The 26,946-nt window shown below is 45.4% G+C and overlaps 1 protein-coding gene across 12 annotated transcripts in view; it reads right to left on the bottom strand.

Moving 5' to 3' along the window:
• Positions 1–1,220: 1,220 nt before the first annotated feature.
• Positions 1,221–26,946, bottom strand: part of ATXN1 (ataxin 1) — a 635,797-nt gene continuing 610,071 nt past the window's right edge. For all 12 annotated transcript variants that reach the window (XM_066268334.1, XM_066268323.1, XM_066268325.1 and 9 more), the window contains 2 exons: positions 18,910–20,962; positions 1,221–5,549 (listed from right to left, as the gene is read on the bottom strand). In XM_066268334.1, the coding sequence (XP_066124431.1) occupies positions 5,019–5,549; positions 18,910–20,802 (2,424 nt within the window). In that variant the 5' untranslated portion in view covers positions 20,803–20,962 and the 3' untranslated portion in view covers positions 1,221–5,018. The remainder of the gene's footprint in view (positions 5,550–18,909; positions 20,963–26,946) is intronic.

The following is a 26,946-nucleotide window of genomic DNA, read 5'->3' as shown; positions in this document are numbered from 1 at the left end:
TTTGACATTCATTTTTCTTCTGTGCAATATTTTTTTTAAAAACATTACCTGTACTCCTCAAAGTGAGTGCCTCAAAAATTTTTTTTTTCTTCAGCTTCTCAAATTAGGTGTACATTAAAAAAAAAAAAAGGAAAAGTCCCACAAGATCTAATGCTACAAGAAAAGATCCTATCAGTAAGGTAACATATTTGAAGCGAGGTCATCTATGTAGAAGAAATCTCAGCTCCAGAGCAGAGGTGTGCAAATTGTTTGGAGTTTCCCTATCAACAGAAACACAACACTGTCCGTAGAAAAGAGAGGAAACCAACCCAACACAATAGCATATGCATGTGCTTTATAAACAAGTATATTCTCTGTATATTTATTACTTGATGTTGTCTTAAATTCTCTATTTCAGAAATTATGGGTTGAAAACACAAAAGCAGAGGCAAAGGCTTCCACTCCACTTTAAAAGAATAAAAAAACCCATAATTCCCTTTTCTTTCATATCACCACCAAAGAAGCTGGAGTCATACGGGTGACCAGGAAATAGGAAGGGCAGAGTGTTTTGGGAGAGAACAGACCAAGGCTTGTTGAGCTGCTCGTGGTTCATGAAATAGTAGCCATGACAACCAACACAGCTCAGAAAGCCTGGCCTCCTGTTCTAAGAGCTCTGCTTCACCCAAATCCGAACTAGTGTGGCATTAGTGTCTTCAAAAGCATTGGAGATTTTTCTCTCTGAAAGAAAAAGGTTTTCTTAGTAGTCACAGATGTTAAAGGGTATTGTCAGTTGTTTCTTTAAAACAAACAAAACAAAATTTCCAAAGCTACAACAACAACAAAAAAATTTTGGCAACATATTTCAGTAAAGATCAAAACTGTGCAAAGAGTGGATTTTATGATTACTAGGAGCTACTGTTCATCATGAACATGCAGCATTATATTGCAATCTATGCAGGATCTAAGGAGTAATCCACAAGGTGCAGGAAATCCAAACATTCCTTGAAGTTGTACAACCCTACTCCAGAGCAGTCAAAGTGCTGCTTCTGGACACATCAGTGTACCACACACACACCAGCCCGTCCCTGAGTAAGAGGTGTGAAAGGTTCCGCAGAGTTCCTGGTAGGGGAGAAGGAAGATGCTGCCACTTCCTGCTGGGGGGTAAAACCCAACACACTCACCTAACAAAAAACACACGGTCACAATTCAGAGTTAGAAATGGGATTAACAACAGCAATGAAAAAAAAGAAAACATCCCAAACCAAACAGGGCGAGTTGGGGAAAATGAAAAATTGACTGACATAGAAAATTATTCTGAAAGTCCAAATGAAAATGCAAATTGGATTTCCATTTCAAAAGATTTGAGGTAAGTGGCACCCATCTCTTCATCTCCACCCCAGTGTGGCCCAGACAAAGTGAAATAATTCTTAAGTTAAACATTCTAAAGAACAGTCATTTTCTATATTTGGAAATTCTTATAAAGAAAGGTTCTTGTTTGTTGGTTCCTTATATTTTTTTCTTTACACTCTGACTAATTTCTTGGTGATTGTGTTCCATTGTAAATGCAAGAGGCCTGCTGTTACTGGTTTAAAAATGGGAAACAGGAAAGAAAGAACTAAAGACGGCTGTTGGTAAGTATTGCAAAGTGGACACAGTACATACAGAGAGGCACACGGCTGATCCTTGTAGGCTGCAGGGCACCAAAGAATTTCTATGCCTGTCATTGTTAGGTTTGCTACACGGAGTGGGGACAAAGACTGCTCTGGTCACCAAGGTCTGCAAACAAGAAGAGGTCCCCTGTCCCCTGGATATTCTTATGTGAAGAGAGCTTCTACAGAGTGGTGAGCAGTGTTTGCAGGTGGCCCCCTCCACAGCCATGGGCCTGCACGCTAACAGTGCATGCGCACACAGGTCACACTTCCTGCCCGGGCTCAGAGGCAGAGCTCAAAGTCTCAAGGACCCAGACCTGAGGAGAGGCCTGCCCACTTGTGGAAAACAGCGTGGAAAATGGGTTGATCCAGGCTATATTGCTCCAGAGTGCACCTTAGAAATGAATGCCTCCTTCCTCTCCACACTCCACATTCACTGTTCCTCCTGGGGACAGGGGCACTGCAGCTGGTCCCCTAGATCTCCTCTGCTTGCTCTTTCTTCAACACGGTGACAGATACCTGGGCTCTGGAAGGTTCCCGCCCAGCACACAGCATCCACAGACGCAGGGGGAGCTCGCAAAGGGAGGCCCTCCCCTTCCTAGCTCCTTCCCTCGGAACAAGGGAAAAGCCAAGAGGGTATGAGCTTTCACTAGAGCACACTACTCAGACCGTTGGCATGGAAAGTATTGCACATGCTAAAAAAAGCAGGAGAATAAAATGGAACGTTTAGAAAGAACCAATTCTCTTATAATTCCTATACCTGAAATAGAAGCACAAAAACGATGGTGATGTTTCTATTGCTCCAAACTATGTATGTATGTTTTCCAATTTTGGTGTCCGTGTTGTGGATCCAGTTTGTTCAATACTCTAAGTAAGCCAAAAGGTGGTGGGTGTTTTTCTGAGTCCACACGAGTGGCTGTAGATAGTGGTACCAATGAGGACACAGTTGATGTGGCAGCCCCATATTCCTCTTACTATCAAAAGTTATAAAACAAAAGGAAAAACAAAACCTAATGATTGCAAGTGCCCTGAGCAGAATATATGGAAGATTAAGCAAGTTCTCTGAACAGAAATGCTTAAAAAACACAGCACTAAATAAGCATAATGACTGTGAGAATGGACCCACCCAGCTCTTTGCTAGCATGCTGAGGGGGTAATGAAACTCGAAGAAAGTCAAGGACTGGCTCTAGTTATTCTGTATCTATTCAAATGCTTTTGGTACATCCCAGAAAATGGTTTATAAAAAAATCATTAGTCCTGGTGAGAACAGAATGTGAAGGAATACTAGATACTCAAATGTGGGTTGATGTTAGAATTTCTTTTTAAGGTTGTAAAATGGAAAAAAATACTATTTTCAATGGTAAAAGGAAAATCAGATTATGTATTTGTTCGGATTAGTTGCAGCCATTCCAAGTAAGTATATTAAAAAATTTCTCCCTACTTATAAAACTTTTTTTTAAAGCACTTTGAGATGCAAACTCAAAACCTACAAACAATATTTCAGATCTCTGGGAATGAATGGTTTAAACTAACAATAATGAAGTAATTGTGTTTTTTTTAAAAAAAAAAAAACAAAACTTGCTCACATATATAAATGTCTTTATGGAAAACTCTCTCAATGAATCCGAAGAAAATTCTTAGAGCTGTCCTGCTAAGACCTGGTTTTTGTGACAGATGTGGCAGAAAGATCAAAATGAATTTTGAAAGGAACGTAACCTTATAAAACGGCCTAATGTTTAGGCAGGTTAGGAAGTAATTTTGCTACATTTATTTATGCTCATTCAGTCCCCCAAACCTTTTCCCACAATGTCATTGGATAAAAACTGCAGGAATATCACACAAATTATAAACTTAAGATGTGCAAATCGCAAGGTTTTTAAAAGTTCATCTTAAAAAGGAAAACACTGGACAAAAATGAGTATTCTTTTTTCTATCCCTTTTCTCTCAGTTTCTCTGCCAGCTCTGCATATGTCTTTAATTCCTTCTCAAACATCAAAGTGAAAAGTGCCTTCTGTTAGGCTGTACTGGTGGTCATTCATTGTCACATGCTAGTTTGTAATTCACATTTATCCTTTTAAACCACATTGAAACTTTCAGTATCTTGATGTGAGAATCTCTGCAGAGCTGAAATGTAGTTACAGTGTTGAAAAAAGAAAGCAACTTAGTTTGTTTGTTTTTCCTTCCCAAAGACTTTAAAGTGAGATACAGTACTTGTTAAATGATAGACCAAGATGCTTGGTAATAAAGTGTGAACAGCATTTTAAGTGCTTAGAGATAGTAATATATATGCTCATCTTCAAAATCTAATTCCTCACGTCACACTGGAATCTGAAAAAAGTGGCACCCGAGTTGTCCATAGTCATGAACTATAAACAGTACTAGAGTTAAAAGACAAAAGATTTGCAAACCCAACCGAAGAGCTCCCGCTGCACTCTGAAGGGCAGGCAGTTCGCGTCTACCTCTTGGGAGCAGAGTCAATGCAATAACCTGATTGGTTTTCCTAACACTGCACAGAAACCAGAGTGGGTGCTTGCTCGCCACCGGCACTGCCCCCCCCCCCCCCATTCGGAGTGGAGTGATGCAGCAGGGGCTGCCCTGCCCACCAGACACCCTGGAGAGAGACATCACTGCACTAGTGAAGCAGAAACAAAATCCCACATGTGGCAGTTGCTCTTTAAAGAAAAGAATCAGTGCAGTCAGGCCCCATAGGGGGAAATATATATCTATATGATTAAAAGTTGCTTTTATTGTAAAATATGTTGGAGGGGGAAAAATGTTCTTTTACACGGTTAGCTTTCCATTTGCTGTCGATGCCTTTCTAGGATGCCCTGAAGTGGGGTTCCTGATTCTTATTTTGCACGTGAGACCTCCTGAGGACATAGCTCTGGACCTCCAATCCCGTGCCAAGAGCGGAGAGTGAGACAGGGGGAGGCAGAGAGAAAAAGACCCTCCTTTGCTGTGGCACCACTGCAGCACTGCACGTACGCACCCCCCAGCAGTACCCCCCCCCCCCCCCAGCAATTCCCCTCCCGCAGAACTTCCTCCTGAAACCAGCGGTGGCCAGTGGCCAGTGGCCAGCACCCAGCGGGCGCGCCTGCGCTGCTCAAGAAGGCAGGCGCGCTACAGCGCAGGCGCGCTAAAGCCACACTCACATCCACGGGACGCTTGGTGCACGGCCTGGCCCCGCTCTGGCCGCCCGCTCGCCCACGGACAGACACTCGTGGACAAAGCATATGCACCGGTTTCCTGCGCAACACCAGCTGTAAGTCTAAGGACAAGGTTATAACAGAAACCTAAAAGAAGAGGATAACATGTAAATACTGTTATTTAGCCTACAGTAATCTGGGTACAAACGAGAAGGGAGAGCCGCACTTCCTTTCCCCACTGCTGCTACTTGCCTACGTTAGACCGGCCTTCAATGCAAATCTTAACCTCCTGAGGAATTAGAGAAGGCTTGGGAAGAGTCAAAGGCGGCTCGTCTTCCGACCTCTCCAATTTGCGGGTCTCCGGTGCAGACCACCTCCTCTTCCTCATTGTCGCGGGCTTGCTGGATTCTATTTTGGTGAGCAAGGGCGCTGCAGGCAATCCTGTTTTTTCTGGGAACTTCAGTTCACCGTTTTCAGAGAGCATCTGGGCACTTCCCTGATTGAGTCCGTTCTCCTGTTCGGTGTACCTGTGCCTGCTGCCTGCAAGGCCCTCGGCCTTTGAGTGCTTCAGCAGGACGCTGGCCGGATCCACGGACTGGCCCTTTTTAACAGAGCCATTCTTCAGGTTCTTGAGGGTCAGCGAGATGCAGACGTCCCCAACAGAGAGTTTGGAACACGGCAAATCAAAGAGCTGGCTGGTTCTCTCTGGACAGCAGGACGACCAGCCCTGTCCAAACACAAAAAAAGGGTACTCTACCAAAACTTCCACGCTGACCTGTGAAAACAGCGAAGAGACAGAGAGAGAGGAAAGGAAGGAATAAATGAAAACAGTTTATTCCGGTTTTATTTTACACGCACACGTATAGAAGCTGAATAGAAAAAAAATAATATATGACAGTCCCACAAACCTCTTCTACTAACAACACACAAATGAGGCTCTTAATTCTGTGCTGTACCTGTACTTACCATAGACCAATGTTGGGCAGAAGCCAGTGTAAAAGTCCATTTGGGCTCCATTAAAATAAGTCAGTTGACCCCCCCAAGGCAGAGAGAAGTCTAGTGATCAGCACTGAGCAAGGCTCTAAGGGTGACTCATGCCCTAGACAGGGTCCTGTGCTGTATTAGCTCAGGGGGCAAGTGCTCTTCTCATGTCTGACAGGGTGAATACAGGTCAGAGCTAGACTGTATGTGAACTCCATAAGGCAGGCCCTTGTGTTTATCTCTGTGTTCCTAGCTGCTAGCAGGGTATCTGGTACAGACCTGAGGCTTAATATTTATTGGATAAATGAATGTATACCCTAGAAATTTAGGGGAAGCAGAATCAGAGCTCGAGTCAGCAGGCAAGGCTTTCAACCAGAACTTGGAGGCCAGGCAAGACAGGGAGAGGTCTGAGTGAGAGGAGAGCACTGCTGGGAGAGGGTAACATTGATACAGAGAGCTCAAGTACGTGGTCTATCCACAAGGCCAAGCCCAGATACTCAAATCGGTTTCTGCATTTGTTTGGAAACATACTGAAAGCAGGAGAGGCCCAGTAGATTTCAAAAGCTGCCGTTTTCTCCATGCCATTGTGTATCATGCTAAGGAAATAAATTGGGAAGGACAGTCCTGGTCTCAAAAGGAATTCACAAATAAGTAGGCAAAGCAGGCATATGAACAATAACTGCCCATCAATGTGGCAAGTGGGGTTATAACTCTTTGCACAGTATTAAGCTATAGGAGAGCAGAAGAAAGGCACAGACCAGTTTGGAGGAAAGGGAAGAACGGAATTCTTCTTAAACGAGGATACATTGTCATTGGCTGGTTTTGAAAACTAATAATGGGGCCTGACCAGGTGATGGCGCAGTGGATAGAGCGTCGGACTGGGATGGGAGGACCCAGGTTCGAGACCCCGAGGTCGCCAGCTTGAGCGTGGGCTCATCTGGTTTAAGCAAAGCTCACCAGCTTGGACCCAAGGTCGCTGTCTTGAGCAAGAGGTTACTCAGTCTGCTGTAGTCCCTCAGTTAAGGCACATATGAGAAAGCAATCAATGAACAACTAGGGTGCCACAGCGAAGAATTGATGCTTCTCATCTCTCTCCCTTCCTGTCTGTCCCTGTCTATTCCTCTCTCTGACTTTCTCTGTCTCTGTCAAAAGAAAAAAAGAATGAAGGCAAAATAAAGGCATCTTTTAGACAAACAGAAATTGAGAGAATTCACCACCAACAGATCTACTAAAGAATATATTAAAGAATATTCTTTAGGTAGAGGAAAAATAAATCTAGATGGAAACTTGTAGATACAAAGAAAAAAAAAGTAATGAGAATGGTATATATGTGAGTAAACCAAATAATACTGATTACATACAATAATAATAAAAATATTGTTGAATTTTATAGACAGGAATACAAGCACATAAATTAATTAAAATACCCTCTAAAACTTTAAAAGTAGTATGTTTCCATGTAATTTACATGGATTGTATTTTTTTCTACTTAACCTTTATCTTTTCTTGATAACTATGACTGATCTAATTCTAGACACATTTCTCAAATGACATACTTTACTTGCTTCATAGAAGACGTGTTTTTAGAAGAAGCAACTAGAATGAAGTTATATGGAAGCCTATTACTACAGTGTATGAGCATGAACCCATCTAAATGTGAATATTACCTGGAGAAAATTTCATAGTTCTGGGCTATTTTAATAATGTCAAGAAAGCTAAGATTTTTTAAGTATCTACCATCTGTCAAACATTCAGGTACAAACTTTACAAAAAGCATTTTGTTTACTGCTAACAGTATACTGGTGGGGAAAAAAAGAACTGTCGTTCCAATTTACAAATAAGGAACTATATTATAGTCTTAAGAGATATTAAATTACTTATCTAATGCCATAGCTATAAATTGATGAAATCGGGATTTAATCCTCATCTCTTGGGCCCCCAAACCCATTTTCTTTTTCCTATTCTCATGATCTCTGCCTCTGTGAACAAAGATATTATATAATACCACCAAAAAAGATGAACTTGGCATTCCTACTACCCCCAGCAGTGGTGAATGTCACTTGAAATAAATACGATCCCAACAGCATGAGCTAATGGATTTGTTTCATGATGCAGAAAATTGAGAGATGGTGTATGTTTTACACCCACTTATATCATACAATTCTAGTCTCCCCATTTAAGTGTGTACCGAGGCTGATATTAAATTACAGAACTACATTTATATCACACACATGAATATTTGCATATATATATTGTATACAATATATATATGTATACACACACATACATACATACAATCATACTTACAAGTTACAGTATCAGAATGGCCCACTGAGTTACAAGCAGGAGGACCAACCTAGAGCTGTCTCCATAAATCCTGTCCATAACCTCTGGAGCCATTAACATCACAAACTGAGCAGAGGAACAAATGCTGTTTCAAGTGAGGGTTGTTTAACTGTATTTCCAAGTCATAAAAACAAAGTTCTCGAGTGTAAATATCTCCTAAGAATCTCTAATACACTTATTGTTTGCTTATCCCTGAACAACTGTCAGAGGTCACATGATGTTCCTAATGCTAGAATCACTATTTACAAACATACTGGCCTCTTTTTTGGCTCTGCATGTTCCTAGATGATCTCCTGATCTGGGCAGTCTGTCTTTTTGCTGATAGCCTAATACCTTCCAGCTCACAGTGTCTTGGTGTGTGAGCCATATCATACACATTTCTCAGAGCAGCCAATATTCCACGTTCTGAAAATAATATCTACTGTACGTTCATAGACAACTCTATCTGAGACTTTTACATGTTACCAAATATCTGTAGACTAATTAAGAAGAAATGTCTTCAAGGCCTTTACAGCAGATAACACTAATGATTATTCCAAAGGCTATGTTGTTTTATATACCCACATATATACATAGTCAGGTTTGGGGGCATTATGAAAGCCCTCCATTACTCCCTCATCTCAAAGCTCCAAAGACAGGTCTTAGAGGTGGTCCATCTTGAACAGCCTACCTAAAAATTTATGAAAGAAAAGTAATTAGGGGAGAGAAGAATATTTAAGATATGCACTAAAAAGAGCCAATGTTAATGGAATTTATTTATACTTGGATAGATTTGGGAAAACATATTACACCCCCTCAAAGGCTTGCCTTTGGTCCCTTCCTCCTAAATTCTGGCTCTGTCTCCTTCCATGGAGGTTCTGCCCTTCTGGAAGAATGCCACACCACATGCCTCGGGGTGTATCTACACAAATTAGGAGCAAAAGATTATTCAGATAATATTGTCATTGTAAGCAGTAGATCGGGTAGCTCAAACCAAATGTTATTTTTCTCCCCACTAATTATTCATCCTTGCTAATATGTATCCGAAGACATTTTCCTTCTAATTATGTAGCCTGAATTATCTAGATAATGCACTTTTTTATTTTTGGGGTGGCACATATGCAAACTAAAGTTTTCTCCCTTTCTTTGGTGAAAGTTAAACTCTCACTGCACATCTCAGATAAGCACACTAAAGTATTCATAACAAATCTGTTTATTTCATAACTAGGTTTGTCAGAAGGACATAAACATTCTTAAAGGTTAACTGATCATTAACAGTTAATGAAGAAATCATACCTAGGGATTTTTCAGTGAGAAGGTACATGGGTAGGTCTGTCTGCTTGAAATTCCCTTGGAGAGAAGCCTTATCTACCTCAGAACACGCTGTCACTGCTGATGAGCACTGTGTTGGACATGAAACTGAGTTGGTGGGATTTTGTGACATGCTGTTACTTTAAACTAGAACAATGAGTCTATGAATTCCTTGAATTTGAGACCCATGCAGATCTCCCCTATGGTGCTGAGAGCTTTAGAAGGTTATTGATCGAGTGTTCCCAATCCAGGTTTTGCAGTCGTAATAAAGTTCAATAACGACACGGAGTACCTGTTAAATGTTAGGGACTGCAGAAGAGTACCTATTGTTTAAGACCTAGTTTTCGCTTCAGTTGGGGGAAACAGAATGTGCATGCACAGCAAGTAACTTCACAAGGGTGTATCTGGATACTGGCCACCATGTTATCTGATGAAGACTACTTGGATAGCTACTGGTAATTCAAATGGAACATGTCCCAAACAGACCTCCTAATATGCCCCTGCCATTGGTGCTGCCTATGTTCTTCTCATCTCCATGAATGGCACCTGCATTCTTCCAGTAGTTCAGGTCAGGGGCCTGGGAGTCAACGCTTGACTCAGCTCTTTCTCTCATTCAAGTCACAAAGCAAATCCTACCTGTCCTCTCTCCTAAATATATCAAGAATGGACCATCTCTCACTGCCTGTACTGCGACAGTCAGTGGGAGAATGGGAGAATGGGAGAATGGGTCTCCATGAACAAGCCCGATGTGGCTGGCATGCTCAGTACTCACTGCACTGTAAGTGCCTTGTCTCCTATTGGTCCTTTAACCCCACCTGTACCTCTGGGTCTGCACACATGCCAGTCTCTGCACTTGGAATCCATTTTGCCTTGTGCACTGTCACTCCCCATTCCCCTCCTCAGGAAGAGCTTTGCTGACCATCCTATTTAAAATAACATCCCCATCCTTAGTTTTCCTGCCCTCTCTCTGCTGCTTTGTTTTTTCTCCCATATCAATTATCTTTTGATGCATTATTTTTTAGGCACCCTCATATTTGTCTGTTTCACTTCTTTCCTCATACTCCCACAAGCCTACACTCCACAAGGGCTAAGCTACTGTATGTTTTGTGTACCCTCCTATCCCCAGAGTCCAGGACACTTTCTGGCATGCAACGGGTGCTCAGTACAAATCTGAATATGGAGTTCCGTGTTTGCCTTCCATCTGTACAGGCGCTGCAATGGCACAACTGGCCAACAGAGGTCAATGTTTAGACGCTGAGAGGCTCTGGCTGTCCTTGTTTCTTTTCGACTGCTAGCACTAAACTCCGCACACAGTCCTCTCCAGGGAGAGGGGCAGTGCCTTCCTAAGGCTGGCCATCCCTAACAGGCAGCTTTCTGGGCTGAGGCACAGCAGCCTTACTCAGCAGTCCTGTCAGATGCTGAGCTCATCATGAGAATCATATTCAGTTCCTTTCTCTCTACTTTTGAAGTGCCTTTTTGCTGTTTCAGCTGTGCTGATAATCATTAATTCATTTTATGACCTCCAAACACATAACCCAAATGACAAGCTGGGTTTCTCCCACATTGTCACATGGCTTCCAGAGCCTCCAGTTCTGGAAGGCCCTGTCAGGACCTGCTCAACAAGCGACCAGGACAGCTCTCGGGCACACAGATGCTCTCTCACCTGTGCTCCTCTTTTGGGGTTTTAAAAATGAGTGCATTAAAAAACAACATTATTCAATGATAAAAATAAAAATAAAAAAGAGCTGTCAAAGCCACAGGGGGTTTCAAATGGTCTCTGATTAAACCCCAATGAACACATATTCCTGGGGCAGTACCTTATAAAACCAAAGCATGTTACATAAATTCTGGCAGCTCAATACAGTCCATTTTTTTTTCATCTCATAAATGCATCTTTTCCCAAATACATTAGGTGGTTTGTAGGATAAAATGTGAGCATGAATAGCTGCTGTCCTTATGTCAGCTTGAGGCCCTCCGTCTTCATCTCTGGAAGCCTGGTAGCCAGCACTTATCTTTTTCAGGGGCAGATCACTTCTCAGCCTTCTCCATTGCTTTCTCCCACCTCCTGCTGCTGCAGGCACACCCATTTGCTCACCCCTCTTTCTCCTACGAGAAGTCTGTCTACCCCTCCCTCTCTCCAGCCCCCTAACCCAACCCTCTAAGATGACCCCCTCCACCTTCTATTCAGGATGGAGGAGCCAGGACAAGAAGGCATGGCTTCTGGGCTGCTAATGATTTATTCAATGTCATATTCCTGGTCTGTCTAATGACCAGCTTTTATGACCAGTCTTTGCTCTCCTGTGTGCAGGATCAATAAATTTCCCTGAACCACTTAGTCAATACCTTTTGTACCTAAACATAGTATGCACACACACATATTTATGCTGTTTGATTGTACATTTCAATCTTAGAGGGGTGTTATCTGTATACATACATATAGTATGTACACACCACCGAAAACAAGATATAATGAAAACAAAACATCTGTTGCTTAAATTTCTTTCCTATTTTCTTAACAAGAATCTTTGTTTTTGTGAATGTGGAGGGCATCTCTTTTACAAGATATTTTTGTTTGATACTACCCCAAATGTACCAATTTGGCTTGTGCCTGGGAGCAATGACATCTCTCAGGAGCTGGGTTTCAGTAAATATGTCCTGCTTTCAGTAAAAGTATTAACATGGGAATTCCTAACTTCATCTGCAAGTCAAGTTCTGGATCCTGTTTTACCTGACAAGGAAAGCCAGCCTGCTTTCCTGGAAGGCTAGTTTGCAGGACTACATTCTCACATCAAGAACAGCAGAAAACCCTGGAACAATGTTTAAAAGCTAAGCAAGAGACTATTAATGTCAGTGTTTAAAAATCATTAATAAAAACAGTCACAACCCTTCACTCGAGTGTGAGGATATATGTGAGAGTTCTGTTTGAGATATTTGACCATGCTGGTGCTAAGCCTTACTCAGTCCTCAGTGGAGGCCCGTCGGGCTTGCTCAAACCCCCAGACTAGCAGAGAGAGGCCTCCAAACACATAACCCAAATGACAAGCTGGGTTTCTCTCCCACATTGTCACATGGCTTCCAGAGCCTCCAGTTCTGGAAGGCTCCATCAGGACCTGCTCAACAAGCGACCAGGACAGCTCTCGGGCACACAGATGCTCTCTCACCTGTGCTCCTCTTTTGGGGTTTTAAAAATGAGTGCATTAAAAAACAACATTATTCAATGATAAAAAATAAAAATAAAAAAGAGCTGTCAAAGCCACAGAAAGATATGGAGGAAACTTAACCCTTTGAATAGTGAGTTTTTTCCATGCTCGCTGACCCCCGGGAGTGAGTTTTTTTCAAAAAATGAAATTAGTTCCAGTTTTATTAACTTAAAATTATGTTTGTTTGATAACCAATTTATGGAAACAAGAAGAACATACATTTGCCTTTTTTAAATGTTGCCGTACACATTTTTAAAATAAAAATTTTTGTACGTCGTAGTCTGGATGGTCGGGAGGCACGAGGACGTACCTACAAGGTACCAACCACGAGGTTGGTACTACTCAAAGGGTTAAATGAATATTGCCAAGTGAAAGAGGATAGTCTGAAAAAGCTACAACCTGTAGGAGTTAGCTATATGTCTCTCTGGAAAAGGCAGACTATAGAGATGTATAAACTCAGTGGTTGCCAGGGCTTCAGGGCAGGGGCTGTGGGGTGAGGAGTAGGTGAAGCATAAGGGATTATTAATTAGGGTGGTGATACCGTAATGCTGAATACATGACACTACACATTTGCCAAAACCCACAGAATGCACAGCACACAGAGTCAACCCTTATGTAAGCTACGGTCTTTAGTTAATAACAATGTATCGATATTGGCTCATCAATTGTAATAAATATACTATACAAATGCAATATTTTATAGGAGAAACTGTTGTGTCTGGATCTCTGTGTATTTTCTGCTCAAAAAATATTTTTTTTGCAAACCTAGAACTACTTTGAACAATTAAAGTTTTTTTTTTTTAAAGCTATTGACAACAGGCCCTGGCGGGTTGGCTCAGTGGTAGAGCGTCAGCCTGGCGTGCAGTAGTCCCGGGTTCGATTCCCAGCCAGGGCACACAGGAGAAGCGCCCAACTGCTTCTCCACCCCTCCCCCTCTCCTTCTTCTCTGACTCTCTCTTCCCCTCCCGTAGCCGAGGCTCCATTGGAGCAAAGTTGGCCCAGGCGCTGAGGATGGCTCTATGGCCTCTGCCTCAGGCACTAGAATAGCTCTGGTCGCAACAGAGCGACACCCCGGATGGGCAGAGCATCGCCCCCTGGTGGGCGTGCCAGGTGGATCCTGGTAGGGCGCATGCGGGAGTCTGATTGCCTCCCCGTTTCTGGCTTTGGAAAAATACAACAACAAAAAAAGCTATTGACAACAGTGGTTCAAGAGAATGTGCTTCTATAATACAAGGGAGATCGCCTAAGTTGGGGGCCTTATATCGCACAAAGGCTAAAGGTTTGCTACTGTGTCTTTGCTGCAGCCTTTTCAGCCTTAGCACTGAGAGGGGGATTATCACCAAGAACTGGCCCGCAGACCTAGCACTGGGCTTTGTGCACAGGGCAGTCATTATCTGTTTTTTGATACATTAAGATGCGTTTCCACCAGGCTCCACATGTGCAACATTGGCACATCAGTTTGCCTTGGCTGCTAAGGGACTCTATAGGCTTATGTGCTGCTTGCATGATGGCTTTGGCTATTTTTAGGCACCAACTAATCCATTAACTGCATAACACTGCCACCGATGACTCAGAGAACATGGCAGTCAAATTAAAAAATAGTGGAATGAAAGAAAAGGGGCAGTAAGCACATCATTATAAGATGCCATATGAGTGAACGTACAGATACACACACACACACACACACACACACGCACACACACGCACACGCGCGCGCGCACGGGCAATCAGGAGAAGGACATGGCACTGAACGTTAAACAATCAGCACAGTGGCGGTAAAGGGAAACAGTCACCCCAGCAGGATCTGGGAAGCGACAGACAGGCCTACTAACTAACATAAGGAGCTCAGCAGTTAGGAAAGAAGTCGCCCAAGAAAGGTGTCGCCCCAGAGCCCTTTACAAATACAGTTTACTACAGTGCTCTTCCGAGCAAATATTGTGTGCTCTTGAAAGAAGTTGAGGCCTGGGGAGCACACGTCAGAGGGGTGAGGTGGCTGCTCGCAGAACTCTCCAGGTGGAAGCTGAGGCCTTCTATGTGGGGCCTTCCTGGGTGGGTCTCTCCTTGCAAGCCCCTGCAGGAGAGGCCCAGGAGCCCGTCTCTACCTGGGCCCTCTTACTGAGGTGGAGGGCTGGACCACCAACCTGCCACTCCAGTCCAGCACATGCTCAGAAAAACACAGCATGTATATATTCACACACATGGGAGCTGTGTGCACGCTCCTGGGCCATTCATGTGAACACGCGCAGGAATACAGGTGGTGAAAACAGCTCACTGGGCTCACTGAGAAAGTTCAGCCTCTTTTCTAGGGTTTTCTAAACTGTTTCCCCTTCCATAAACTCTTGTTAGAGCATGGGGTCTTCCCAGCACTGGGCCCCTTCTCAGGGCCAAAGTCACCTCACTGAAGAAGGGAAGGGGTTTAAACTAGCAGTGTCGAGGGCCTACTATGTGCTACATATTGTGCTGATTCCTTTGAATTGATTTTCTTTCATTCTTACAACCCCCATTATTCCCACTATGTAACCAAGAATGGAAGGCTTAGCTATAATTAGCACGGTAAGTTATTTGTGCAATAATTTGTAAATGACTTCCTCAGGCTACAGAGTGGGGAAGGACAGCTTCCGACGGAAGTCTTTCTGGCTGCAGGTCCCACATTTCCCTAGCAGCCAGCCCGCTCCCCACCCACGCGGGCAATGCTCCACACTCCTATTGAGTCACACTGGTTCTCACATCCACACTATTGCCTGCGATCCCTTCTGGGAGTCACCACAGACTTATGGACTCAAACTTGGAGAATATTAAGTGGATTCTATTTGGAAGTGAGGTCCCAAGGGAAGCGATTCTACTGTCCCTTGGGGCTCTCGACCAGAAGAATCACCAATGCTGAGAGGAAAACATGACGGAAGCAGGACTCTCTCACCTGGGGTGGAATCTGCTATCTGACCCTCACCAGCAGAGGAAGAAGACTGCATGCAGAGTGGCCACTGAGGGACAAGGCCTGGAATTTCCCCTCCATTCCTCACGGCTCCTGGGGGTGGGGCAGCTGGGACACAGAAATGCTGGGTTGGCTATGGAAAAGCTGTAGGAATGGTGACAAGTGTGTGAAAGTATTTGACCACTGCCTTGTCTGGGGCTTCGGCTGGAAACAACATTGGAGGCATCTTTCCACAGTAATAATCAGAAATTCAGCTCCTTAAAAATAACAGCTAAAGTGCAAACCCCCCGGTTGTACATGGACTGGCTTTAGTTCCCACTAGGTCGACCTGTGGATCACTAGCATAAGGTCAGTAGAGGTTCCCTTTATAGCCCGGAGCTTTGGTAGCTGATGCTCGTTAAGTTCCACCAGGACTGTCCTACTCGGCAAGAGGGAAAGCAAAGGGTTACAATACAAGGAGGTCCAAGGTACCACCAGGTAGAAGTCACCTGCCTGTTCTGAAATGAGAGGAACAGCAGCTCTGAGAGGTGCACCAACCTGTGTCGCAGCCGACCGGCACCCAGGTTCATGGCTCTGCACACCACACGTCCTTCGCTGGAGGGCGACTGGACCTTTCACAAGGCCAAGCTTCCCCAGAGATCTCGCACTGTGTATGATTTATGCCCAGGCTATTAGCCATCTCCTGTGGGAAAACCAGCCCTGCTCCCACAACTTCCCCAATCGAATCTGTGATTTTGCTAATTAAGTTAAATAATTTGCACATGTCTAACCTCCCTGTGGGTGCAAGTGTTAGCAATTTCTAACCAGTTGGGAAGACGGGGACTGATTCTTCTTCAGGCCTGGGGAGGAAGCTCTCATGGTGACACTGATCACGGAGGGGGTGCTTTGTTCTTGGAATGTGAATGACATCCACTCCTTAGTACTCTCGGACTCTCCACTGCTCCTGCTCTTGTCACTTGCAGCACAGGCAGCTAGTGGAGTACTTTGGCTGTGATGATGTCAGCCTGTTTCTGATAGGCTTCTGGGGAAACTGACAGTCATTGGTTGCACCGGGGCTCTGCACTCTGTTTCCACAACAGCCCTCTCACCGTGCTCTGCAGAAGCCCTTCCCAGCATGCAGCCCGACTGCACGGGGCCATCCTGACAGACCTGCCAACAGGCTGTGACAAACTCGTTACCTTCTAATTTGCACCTTGACTGTCAGCAAAGAGACTAGTGGTCTGGCTACGGGAAGGAAATCAGACTGGGCCTGGAAGCCAATTTCTCTATCGTTTAAGCATTCCTTCTGTGAAGTATCAAGCAGGGGAAATGCAGAGAGATGCCTGCTTCCTCTCTCAGACCTGCCAGGCCCATTTCAAACCTAAAGAGGCCTGTGAGCTCCGGTCTGGGGCTGCCAGGGCCTTGGAGACCAGCCCACAGCCACAGCTGCTGTTTATTCTCAGGTTGAAAGAGATATCCGTCAGGAACCAGCCGTGTTTCAAAAAAAAAATCACACCTCTTTTCACTCCTACCTTTGTGCACACTAATGCTTCAAGGGTTTAAAAAAAGATACCATGCAAAACATGTTTACTTTTCCTTCTGGTTTCTTTCCCATGTTTCAGCTGGGGTCTGTTAAAAGGCAGCTTTGCTAAAAAGAACTCATTTTTCCCCCTACTAGGATCCACCCCAATCCATGTAGGAAGGTCAGAGTGAGCAGCAACTACAGATGGGTAGTGAGTTGTAAATAAGAATGCAGTTAAAAAAAAATCTTGACTTTTGCTCTTTCTTCGAATCAGAACTTTGAGAAATCTTTCTTGAGCCTTACCAAAGAGTCTAAGCCTACAGTGACATCGTATCATAAACAGGGGAAGTATTTGGGGCTAAAGGCTCTTGGCAAGGCAGGTCCCCTGACTTTGTGCAAGATACCACATCTGGTCATTCACAGGCTGATCCAGAAAACCCTTAGAAAATTGGCCTCCCCCACCTCACTTGATCTTTTAAAAATATACTTAAAACAACTCAAAACGTTAACGAGTTTGTCTTTATTTTTTGTTTTTTTATTTTCTGTGAATGTCCCAACTCTCGACTAAGCGTTGGACCCTTTTCAGCTCAAACCTGAAGGGGGCACTGTCATACCCGAGAATTTCAAAGTCCCTGATGGAAATACTCACAGAGAAGGGGGCTCCACAGCCAGGAAAGTTCCTGCAGGTCTGACCTATCTGACTCATGCCACCTGGGCAGTGAAGTTGCTGTTTCACATAATGGGCTGTGGAATAAGTACTTTCAAGAGACTTAAGAGACTGGAAAAGGGTGGGCTGAAGGAGCCCGGGGAAATTATAAGAGAGTTTAATCATAGTTCTGGTTTTTAACATGACTCAGGTGGACTGCATATGACCCTTGGGGTTCCTGTTCACCACAAGCCTAGGGCAACACCTGGGACAGCCCAGACTTCTCGGATTGTATCAATCATGCCTTTTGTTTCCCGTGTTCTGACGCTCTGACATCTGGGAGCCTTGCTGGTCTGGAGGGAGGTGGCCCTCAGGGTTAGCTAAATCCTAGAGAGCAACCAACTCTCCCAGGAGAGTGCCCTTCATGGGTAAAGCACCCACCCACACCCCCAGCTACCCCCTTCCACCAGGTTTCCACACTCCAGGCCACTGCTCAGGCAACTAGAGAGAGAACTCACTGAAATTATTCCAACTAGCCAGTCCTAACCTGCTTACCCTGTCTCACGCATGCTTGCCCATGGGAACCACCATAAAGGCTCCTGCCCACCTTCTGCTCCCCACTCCCTTTGCCCCCAATCGGCCTGATGCTGCCCCATGTTGTCCCATATGGCACGTCCCCTCTTGGGATCTGTGACATAAAAGTCTATGTTTTCAATGGCCATTATCTCCTCATCTACTGGCCTTACTATACCTGAACAATAATAAAACTCACATTTTAAAACATAGGTGTTGATAATGAGATATGGTGACTCTGGGCATCGGAAGCCCTTACCTGCCCAGCAACATCTTTCCCTGATGGGGGCAAAAAAGAGAGAGCAGAATGTCGTCTAGATGGGCCTTAAACCAGGCAGCCTTTCTCAATCAGGGTCCCATCTGATCCCAGGACAAAAACATAACTTAAGTGGCAATTTTCTTAAATTGTCTTGAGGATGGTACTTGATAGTCTCCCTCTAGATATACAGAAGCTCTTTCCTTTAAAAACAGCGGACGTTTTGGGGCATTGACGCTTAATTCTCTTGAGGATCTTAGATTCAGAATTTAAAGTCTAGGTATAAATAAAAATCTTTCATTTCCCCCAGTGCAGAGATGGCTCTGTGTCCTGGAGGAAGTTCACCTTGCCAGGAAACAAGGGCCTGAAGCAGGGTGTCCCCCCATCCGTGTGAGCCAGGAGAACATTACCTGTGCCCGGTGCTCCCCGACGGCGAACTGGATCACAGCAATGCCCGGGCTGTGGCTGTCCTCAATCCTCTCCACGGTGCTGGAGTCGATCTTCAGGTCACTGCTGATCTCTGCGCTCTGGATGAAGTCCTCTGTTTTCAAATCTTCCACCTTCTTCAGCTCCCCGTTGGCCAGCTGGATGATGGAGCCTTTCATGAAGTAGGGGGGCAGCGTCGGGGGTGCAGCCGCTGGGGAGGCCATGGACTGCACCACAGGCAGGTGGATCTGGGCCTGTACCATGGCTGGGTAGGCGGCTGGGGTGGCCAGGGCCTCTGGGCTGAAGTTCTCACTCTTGGGGAGGGCAGTGGTGACGAACGTGTGAGGCACTGCTGCAAACTTGGGTGACGACGTGACTATTGCAGGGGCGGCCCCCGACCCCTCCATGTCCGCACTGCCCACCGGGATGAGCAGGGGCTGGGTGCCGGGAATGACCAGGTGCTGGGGCAGGCTGCCGGCATACGTGATCGCTTGCTGCTGGCTGCTCAGGTAGCCGATGACAGGCGGCTGAGTGCCTGCGTAGAAGGCTGTGGCTGGCAGTCCAACGGGGAGTGGCTCCGAAGCACTATGTGTCGTCTGAATGACCGTGTGGGGTGACAGCGCAGCGACGGCCTTCACGCCTTCAGGACCCAGAGCCTGTTGGGGTGAGAGTGCGTAGGATCGGTGCCCGGGCTTCCCTAAATGCAGGCCGCTTTTGTCGTTGAGGGTGGAGGGGGAGGCCTCGCGGTGTGTGACCTGCTGCACTTCCATGTCCGACACGGGGGTGTTGCTGTTGGGTAGGACCATCACAGAGGCCCGGAGCCCAGAGCAGTCCCGATTGCTGTAGTCTGCGGGGCTGGGGTGGACAACCACGTGCCTGGACTCGTAAGGGTGAGGGGCTGACTTGCTGCTGGCCTTTACCAGGCCCAGGTCCACCGCGGTGGGCGCCCCATACCTCCGGCCCTTCTCCATCTCCCCGTTCAAGAGCTCCTTGGCCTGCATGGCCTGCTGCAGCCTGCTGCTCTCAGCCTTCTTGCTGGCCTCCCGAGTAATGAAGTGGCTGCCGGAGTCGGTGTATTGCACTACGACCTGGGGGGAGGGCCCCAGAGTGATCGTGTGTGGGATCATCGTCTGGTGGGAGTGGAGGTGAACGGGGACAGCCGGAGGAGAGGCCGTGCGCCCAGCGTTCTGTGGAGAGCTGGCAATGTGGACATACTGGTTCTGCTGGGGGGGTGGCGGGGACCCTGGTGCAATGAGCCCTGGAGTCCTGCCTAAGTGCTGCTGCTGCTGCTCAGCCTTGTTTCCTGAGGCTTGGCTCAGACTGCCCATATTGGCCAGCAGAGTGGAATAGGCCTCCAGCTGGGAACGCTGGGATGGAGTGGTGGCCCCCACAGCAGAGGCCACTGCACTGGTGACGGGGCTGGCCGTTGGGGAGATCAGCTGTGAGGGGATAAACCCTGTGTAGGGCCCGCTGTATTGGGAGGACCCAATGAACTGGAAGGTGTGCGGCAGGTGAGTGTACTGCACGGGAGACACCGGAGTCCCTGACTGCGGGGGAGGGTACACCGTGGGCAGCGTGGTAGTCGCCGGGACAGACCTGGGTGCGCTAGGTGGGGAGTAGTCCAGCCCCGTGGACAGCGCTTTGTGTAAACCTATTCCCTGTTGTAAACCAAGCTCCACTGAAGTCCCAGCTGGGCCATGCCTCCCACCCCCATGACCTCGGCCACCAGGGTTGCCTGGGAGCCATGCCACGCCCTCTGCCCGGTGGTTGTCACTGGGCAGGGCTGTGCCCTTCTCCTCCGAGGGCCGGCTAGTGGCGGGGATCTCGCGCTTCTTGGGAGGCAGGCATTCATTGCTCCGCTCTTGGTTGGATTTCATTTTTCGCCGTCCCCCCTCCACGGTGACTGTTTCACTGTCTGGCTGGCTCTGATTTTAGTCTAATGAATGGAAAATCACATGGGATTTTGGTCGGGGATCCAGGCTCTTCATGAGGAATCATCTCCCCGTGGGTGCAGTCCACCAGCAGCGGCTCTGGAATCTGGGAAAAGGAAGAGAGAGGGTTGTGACAAGGGGAAGAGAAAGGGAAGGGAAGAGAAGGAGGGAAAATAAATCACGATATTGGCCCTGGCTGGTTTGCTCAGTGGTAGAGTGTTGGCCTGGCATGTGGATGTCCGGGTTTGATTTTTGATCAGGGCACACAGGAGAAACAACCATCTGTTTCTTCACCCCTACCCTCCTTCCTCTCTCTGTCTCTCTCTCTCTCTCTCCTCCTCCTCCTCCTCCTCCTCCTCCTCTCCCATAGCCATAGCTTGATTGGTTCGATTGTACTGGCCCCAGGCACTGAGGATGGCTCTGTGGAGCCTCTGCCTCAGGTACTAAGAAGAGCTCAGTTGTGAGCATGGCTCAAGATGGGCAGAGCATCAGCCCCAGATGGGGTTGCCTGGTGGATCCTGGTTAGGGTGCATATGGGAGCCTCTCTCTATCTTCCATCCTCTCTCTTGAAAAAAGAAGAAAAAAAGAAATCACGATATCAGCACTGGAAAAGGACATCATTGGCAAGACTAAGACTATGCTTTGGCTTCAACATGAATCCTGAAAATCCGATTCTAGTCCCAGCATTAAAACAGATAAACACTGGTCATGATGGATAACACATCAGGAAGACTGTTAAGACATCGAGTGTGTTAAACTTAAAGTGGGCCTGACCAGGTGGTGGTGCAGTAGATAGCACGTTGGACTGGGATGCAAAGGACCCAGGTTTGAAACCCAGAGGTCACCAGCTTGAGTGCAGGCTCATCCAGCTTGAGTGCAGGCTCATCCAGCTTGAGTGCGGGCTCACCAGCTTGAGTGCAGGGTTCTTGGCTTGAGCGTGGGATCGTAGACATGACCCCATGATCACTGGCTTGAGCCCAAAGGTCACTGGCTTGAAGCCCAAGGTCACTGGCTTGAACAAGGGGGTCACTTGCTCTGCTGTAGCCCCCCGGTCAAGGTACATATGAGAAAGCAATCAATGAACAACTAAGGAGCCACAACGAAGAACTGACGCTTCTCATCTCACTCCCTTCCTGTCTGTCTATCCCTATCTGTCCCTCTTTTTGACTCTCTCTCTGTCTCTGTCACAAAAACAAAACAAAACAAAAAACAAAACAAACTTAAAGTGGACACCATTTTATGAAGTTAGCAAATTCTCTAAGCCACGTTCCTCAATACCTTCTCTCCTGTTTTTCTAGTTCTAGACAATGTGTTTCTTACGTTTCCTTTGCAGAAACATTGGTCCCATTTCTCACCTCTTCTGTTCCTTGCTGGAAAACCGAATGAAACCCATAAAGATGATGACATCAGTGAACATCACCTGAGCCCTCAGAGCTGGGCCCTGGGGCGGAGCAAGAGAGGAGGGAGAGCCCTGAACTCTGCACCTTATCGCTGAGTCCCCATCTCTCAAAGCACTACTCAAAGATTTCACCTGAGTCTGGGTCCATCCTAACTTTACAGCAATTCTCTCTTCCTTCACACACACACACACATACACCCCCCCCCACACACACACACACCCCACACACACCCCCACAAACATGCCAACTCAGCCAAGGAGGCCAGAAATAATCCCATTCTCTACAAGTTTCCAAAGAATTCCCAGTACAGCCACTCCTACAGTAACAGAAAACCAAAAGAAATCTGTGAGACAGTTAAAAAAAGAATATGAATACCATTTTTTAAAAATCTTGGGCAGATATATGAAACGTTTTTTTAATGACAGTCACACACTTGCTTCATCCCTGATGTTACAAGAGGCCTTTGTGTTTCCTCTTCACACACCCCTCTCCTTTTCCCCTTGGAAAGAGCCAGCCTACCATTAACCTTCGAGATGAAACTTCTTTCAGACCTATCAGAACTGTGTGTTTAAACCTGAACACACAGTGAGTCTTGAGCTATTTCTCATGGGCACATATATCAGTCTCTCAGTAACCACTGAATTCTGAGTCACTACAGCCATGTGGGCAAACAGAAGCCCACCTAGCAAGAGGCAGAAAATCAATGGAACCTACAGGGACCAATGTTACATGCTGTGATCCTGGGAAGCTGTGAGATCCCCTGGTGGGAATTCCAGGCCCTCAGGGTTTGGTGGTCCCCCTACCCAGACCCTTGTTTCTACAATCTGATTTTAAAACAGTAAAGCAGCAGCTTTCAGCATCTGATCGCTGTCTATCTGAAGCCACAGCCCTATCCTTATTCAACAGGCACTTTTCTCCCCATCGCTGCTCCCCTCCCAACACCAGCCTATTCCCCACCTCTCCTATACTGTTATCACTCCCCACCTGAATCTGTAATTCTTTTTTGACCAATGATTTAGTAGTCCTTGTTGATTTTGCTTGATATCACTAACTAACATCATGAAAAAAGTACAAATGACACAAGAGAAAGCTTCCCAGCCACAATGATTGTGATCAGCTATATACCGAAGTTGGAGGTTTAGAAATTTGGTGCCTCAACATCAAAGGACATTTCAATGATAATAGGGTTTCTCATATGATGAGAGGCAATTTAGAGACTGAAACAGAAACAAAAATTAAAGACCTAAAATGTTAATGCTGAAGAAACATCTGTGCAAAGGAGTAATGTCATGGACAACTAAGGAGCTGCAACAAAGAACTGATGCCTCTCATCTCTCTTCATTTCTGTCCATCTGTCCCTATCTGTCCCTCTCTCTGACTCTGTCTGTCACAGAAAAAAAAGAGTAATGTCAATTATTTACCTTTCTGACCTAAAGTTATTAAAATTTTTAAAAAATTAATTTTAGAGAGAGAAGGAGAGGGAGAAAGAGAGAGAGACCATCAATTTGTAGTACCACATATTTATGCATTCAATGGTTCAAGTCTTGTATGTGACCCACAACCTTGGTGTATCATGACAACAATCCAACCAACTGAGCTACCTGGCCAGGGCCTGACCTACAGCTTTTTTTTTTAATATATATATTTTTAATTTATTCATTTTAGAGAGGAGAGGGAGAGACAGAGAGAGAGAGAAGGGGGAGGAGCTGGAAGCATCAACTCCCATATGTGCCTTGACCAGGCAAGCCCAGGGTTTCGAACCAGGGACCTCAGCATTTCCAGGTCAACGCTTTATCCCACTGCGCCACCACAGGTCAGGCTGACCTACAGCTTTTTAAAGTCCTAGGTAACTGTGTTCTGCATAAAGAGTATAGCACATAATTTACACCCAATACTTGCAAACCGATTAAAATGACTAAGCTATTTTAAAAAAACTGACAAAATAAAATTAAACTATAAAGCATCTAAAATAGTTCCCCTTTTTTGGCTGCTTAAAAAGTACTGATAATGAATGATCTTTTATCTATAGATTTCAAGAGTCATCCTTAAGAAAGGGAATTGAATGAGCTCCCACATTCACACCATCTAGCAAAGAAAAGTTACGGGAGATGTACTCAAAGCCAACCATTCCATACGCCCCCTGCTGGCTCCACAGTAGCACTGAGCCAATAAAACCCCACAGGATTTCATCAAGGATGTTCATGTAAGAGTGGTATGTCAGAATCTGAAATGAGAATATTTGCATATAGTAAGCCCAGCCAGTAAGGAAATAGGTTAATTAGTCCAAGGTAGCTTCAGGAAAGAAAAAACAGCAGCAGTAAAGTCCTTTCAAAGCCAAGCAAAATGTCAAACACATTCAGAAAGAGGTCCATTGCAATGCAAATGTAAAATTGTCCATACAACTGAATGCACAACATACAAAACTAGAAAACCCCTTTGAAGGTACTTTTTAAAAACCCTAGTTTGAAAAAGAACATTGACTTGATTCTCAGTGGTACCTTGGTTTATTTACATTGCTTATTTAGAGACACTGGCCTAGTTGGCTCTAAAGACCTCTGTATAGCGTCTATGGCTGGTCTTCTGCCAATGGACCAAAAAGACTTCGTGTTGACAAATTTCACATACCCAGGGGGTCCTCGGGTTACTGGTGGGTTACGACACCAGTTCTGTTCCTATGATAGTGACGTAATCTGAATTTTGGTGTAAGTCAAAACACACCCTAGCCTAAGTCACTTACCTATTCTAATACAGTTGTAAAATCATAATCTAGAACATAAACACACAACTAAGACACAGAAAAAGGAAAAGAACATAAATACACTGTACTGTAGTAGCAGAAAAAAATGAGTAAAAAAAATATGATGCTAATGGCATAAGCTGAAACACATCTCAATTTTTTTAAAGTTTTTATGGCAGTGAGCATCGTAAACTCGAAATGTCGTATGTTAAGACTGTTGTAACTTGAGGACTCCTTGTATTGTTTAAAATGTCATCCATTGATAAACATCTTTTCCAGATAATAATAATGACAAATCAAGGATACAAAAATTAACACTGAACTGGAGCAAAAAGGGCCAGACTGATAAAAATTTCAACCCATCCTCCTCCCACATTTAGAAGGACCATGCCTCCTATTACTAGTGCAGCTTGGAGGAGATATGACTCTTAATTTCTATGGCATGTGCCCCCTCCCTGGGCTCCATTACTTTTCTCCATTACCTCCTCCCATCAGTGAGAAACACTGTGAGGGAAAGTACTGTGTCTTGCAGTCTTTTCAGTGAACCACTAGAGGGCACCACAGTACGCCACCATGTCCCTGATATACTGGGAGACTGACTAGTCACAGGAATGAAAGGAGGTAAGAGGTAAATTATGAAGGTGCAAAAGAGCACAGCAGGGAAAAGGCAGGGAGCAAGAAAGGGACAAGGATAAGAAGAAAAGAAGTGGGATTTCTGCAAATGGCCTCTGTGTCCCCCAACTGCCTTCTCAGGGCTGAGAGCACCAGTGGTTCAGCTGGGCCCCAAAGCGTTCATCTCTGGATGTTGCTGCCACAGCAGAAAGATTTCTTCGACACCTTGTGGAGCCACACAGGGTACATAAACATGAAGTTACAAAAGAAACACAAATGCAGATCACAATGCTTAAACGTTATTGTTAGAAAAGTGAAAGTAGAGGGAGAGTTGATAGATGAATTGAGACAGATTCATTTAGGGTTTACTACACAGTTTGATAATCACTGTTCTGAACACATCATCTTCAGCATCTTTGTATCTACATTTATATTTATCTCTCTCTCAGTATTTTAAAATGTAGCTCAGTGGCCCAAGGCCGTGCCATTCCAGGTGGTCCTCAGCCCAGCAACACCAGCACCCCCCAGCAGGTTTAGAAATGCAGAACGTCAGGCCCCACCCAGGCCTCCTGATTGATTCAGAGTCTGTATTTTAACAAGATCTCCGGATGATTCACAGGCACAGCAAGGTTTCAGACACTCAGGTACAAGCTAAAGTTTTCTAGCCCTAAGTTCCTAAGCACTGTGAACTCTCTAGCCTCTTTCCCACGGAGCAGGCGCTACACATAAATGGGACTGAGGGAGCTCAGAGATAAGCAGCTAAGACTGAGGTCAAACTCAGCTGCCTCCTTCGGTGTCCCCTAGGCCAATACAGTTGTAAATAATAGATGCTCCTTTTCCTCTGGTTCTTTCTATCGTCAAGAAGTGTAGAAAAACACACTTTCAAGAAGCTATTATACATTTTATATGGGCTCAATCCTCTCCAGGAAGAAAAACAGACTTTAACAAGGAAGCCACACACATCTCTGCTGTAATACAAAACTGTTTCTCCCAATACAATAAATGTAGACTGTTTCAGAAGTGATAAAAAAACAAGACACCTCTATACTGAGCGATGTGGGAATGTATCCCCATCGACTCCAAGTCCTGTAAAGAGCAACTAACCACTCTGAATGGAAGACACTCCTAGAACTGGATACATATAGTCCTCAGAATGCATTCTGAGGTCACGGCAATAAGCTGGGCTGCTGTGCCTAGCTCACCCAGCCCTGAGAGTTTCTCAGTGTGAGTGAAATCCGTGACCATCTGTCATGTATGTCTGTGCAGAAAAGAGGCACAGGTACAACTATAGAGAGGAAGGAACACAGACTGAGGAGCTTGTGTCAGTTCTGGGGAAATCAT

The sequence above is a fragment of the Saccopteryx bilineata genome, chromosome 3 (assembly GCF_036850765.1).
Source record: "Saccopteryx bilineata isolate mSacBil1 chromosome 3, mSacBil1_pri_phased_curated, whole genome shotgun sequence".
Taxonomy (NCBI): Eukaryota; Metazoa; Chordata; class Mammalia; order Chiroptera; family Emballonuridae; genus Saccopteryx; species Saccopteryx bilineata.
This window is presented reverse-complemented; position numbering and strand designations above follow the sequence as displayed.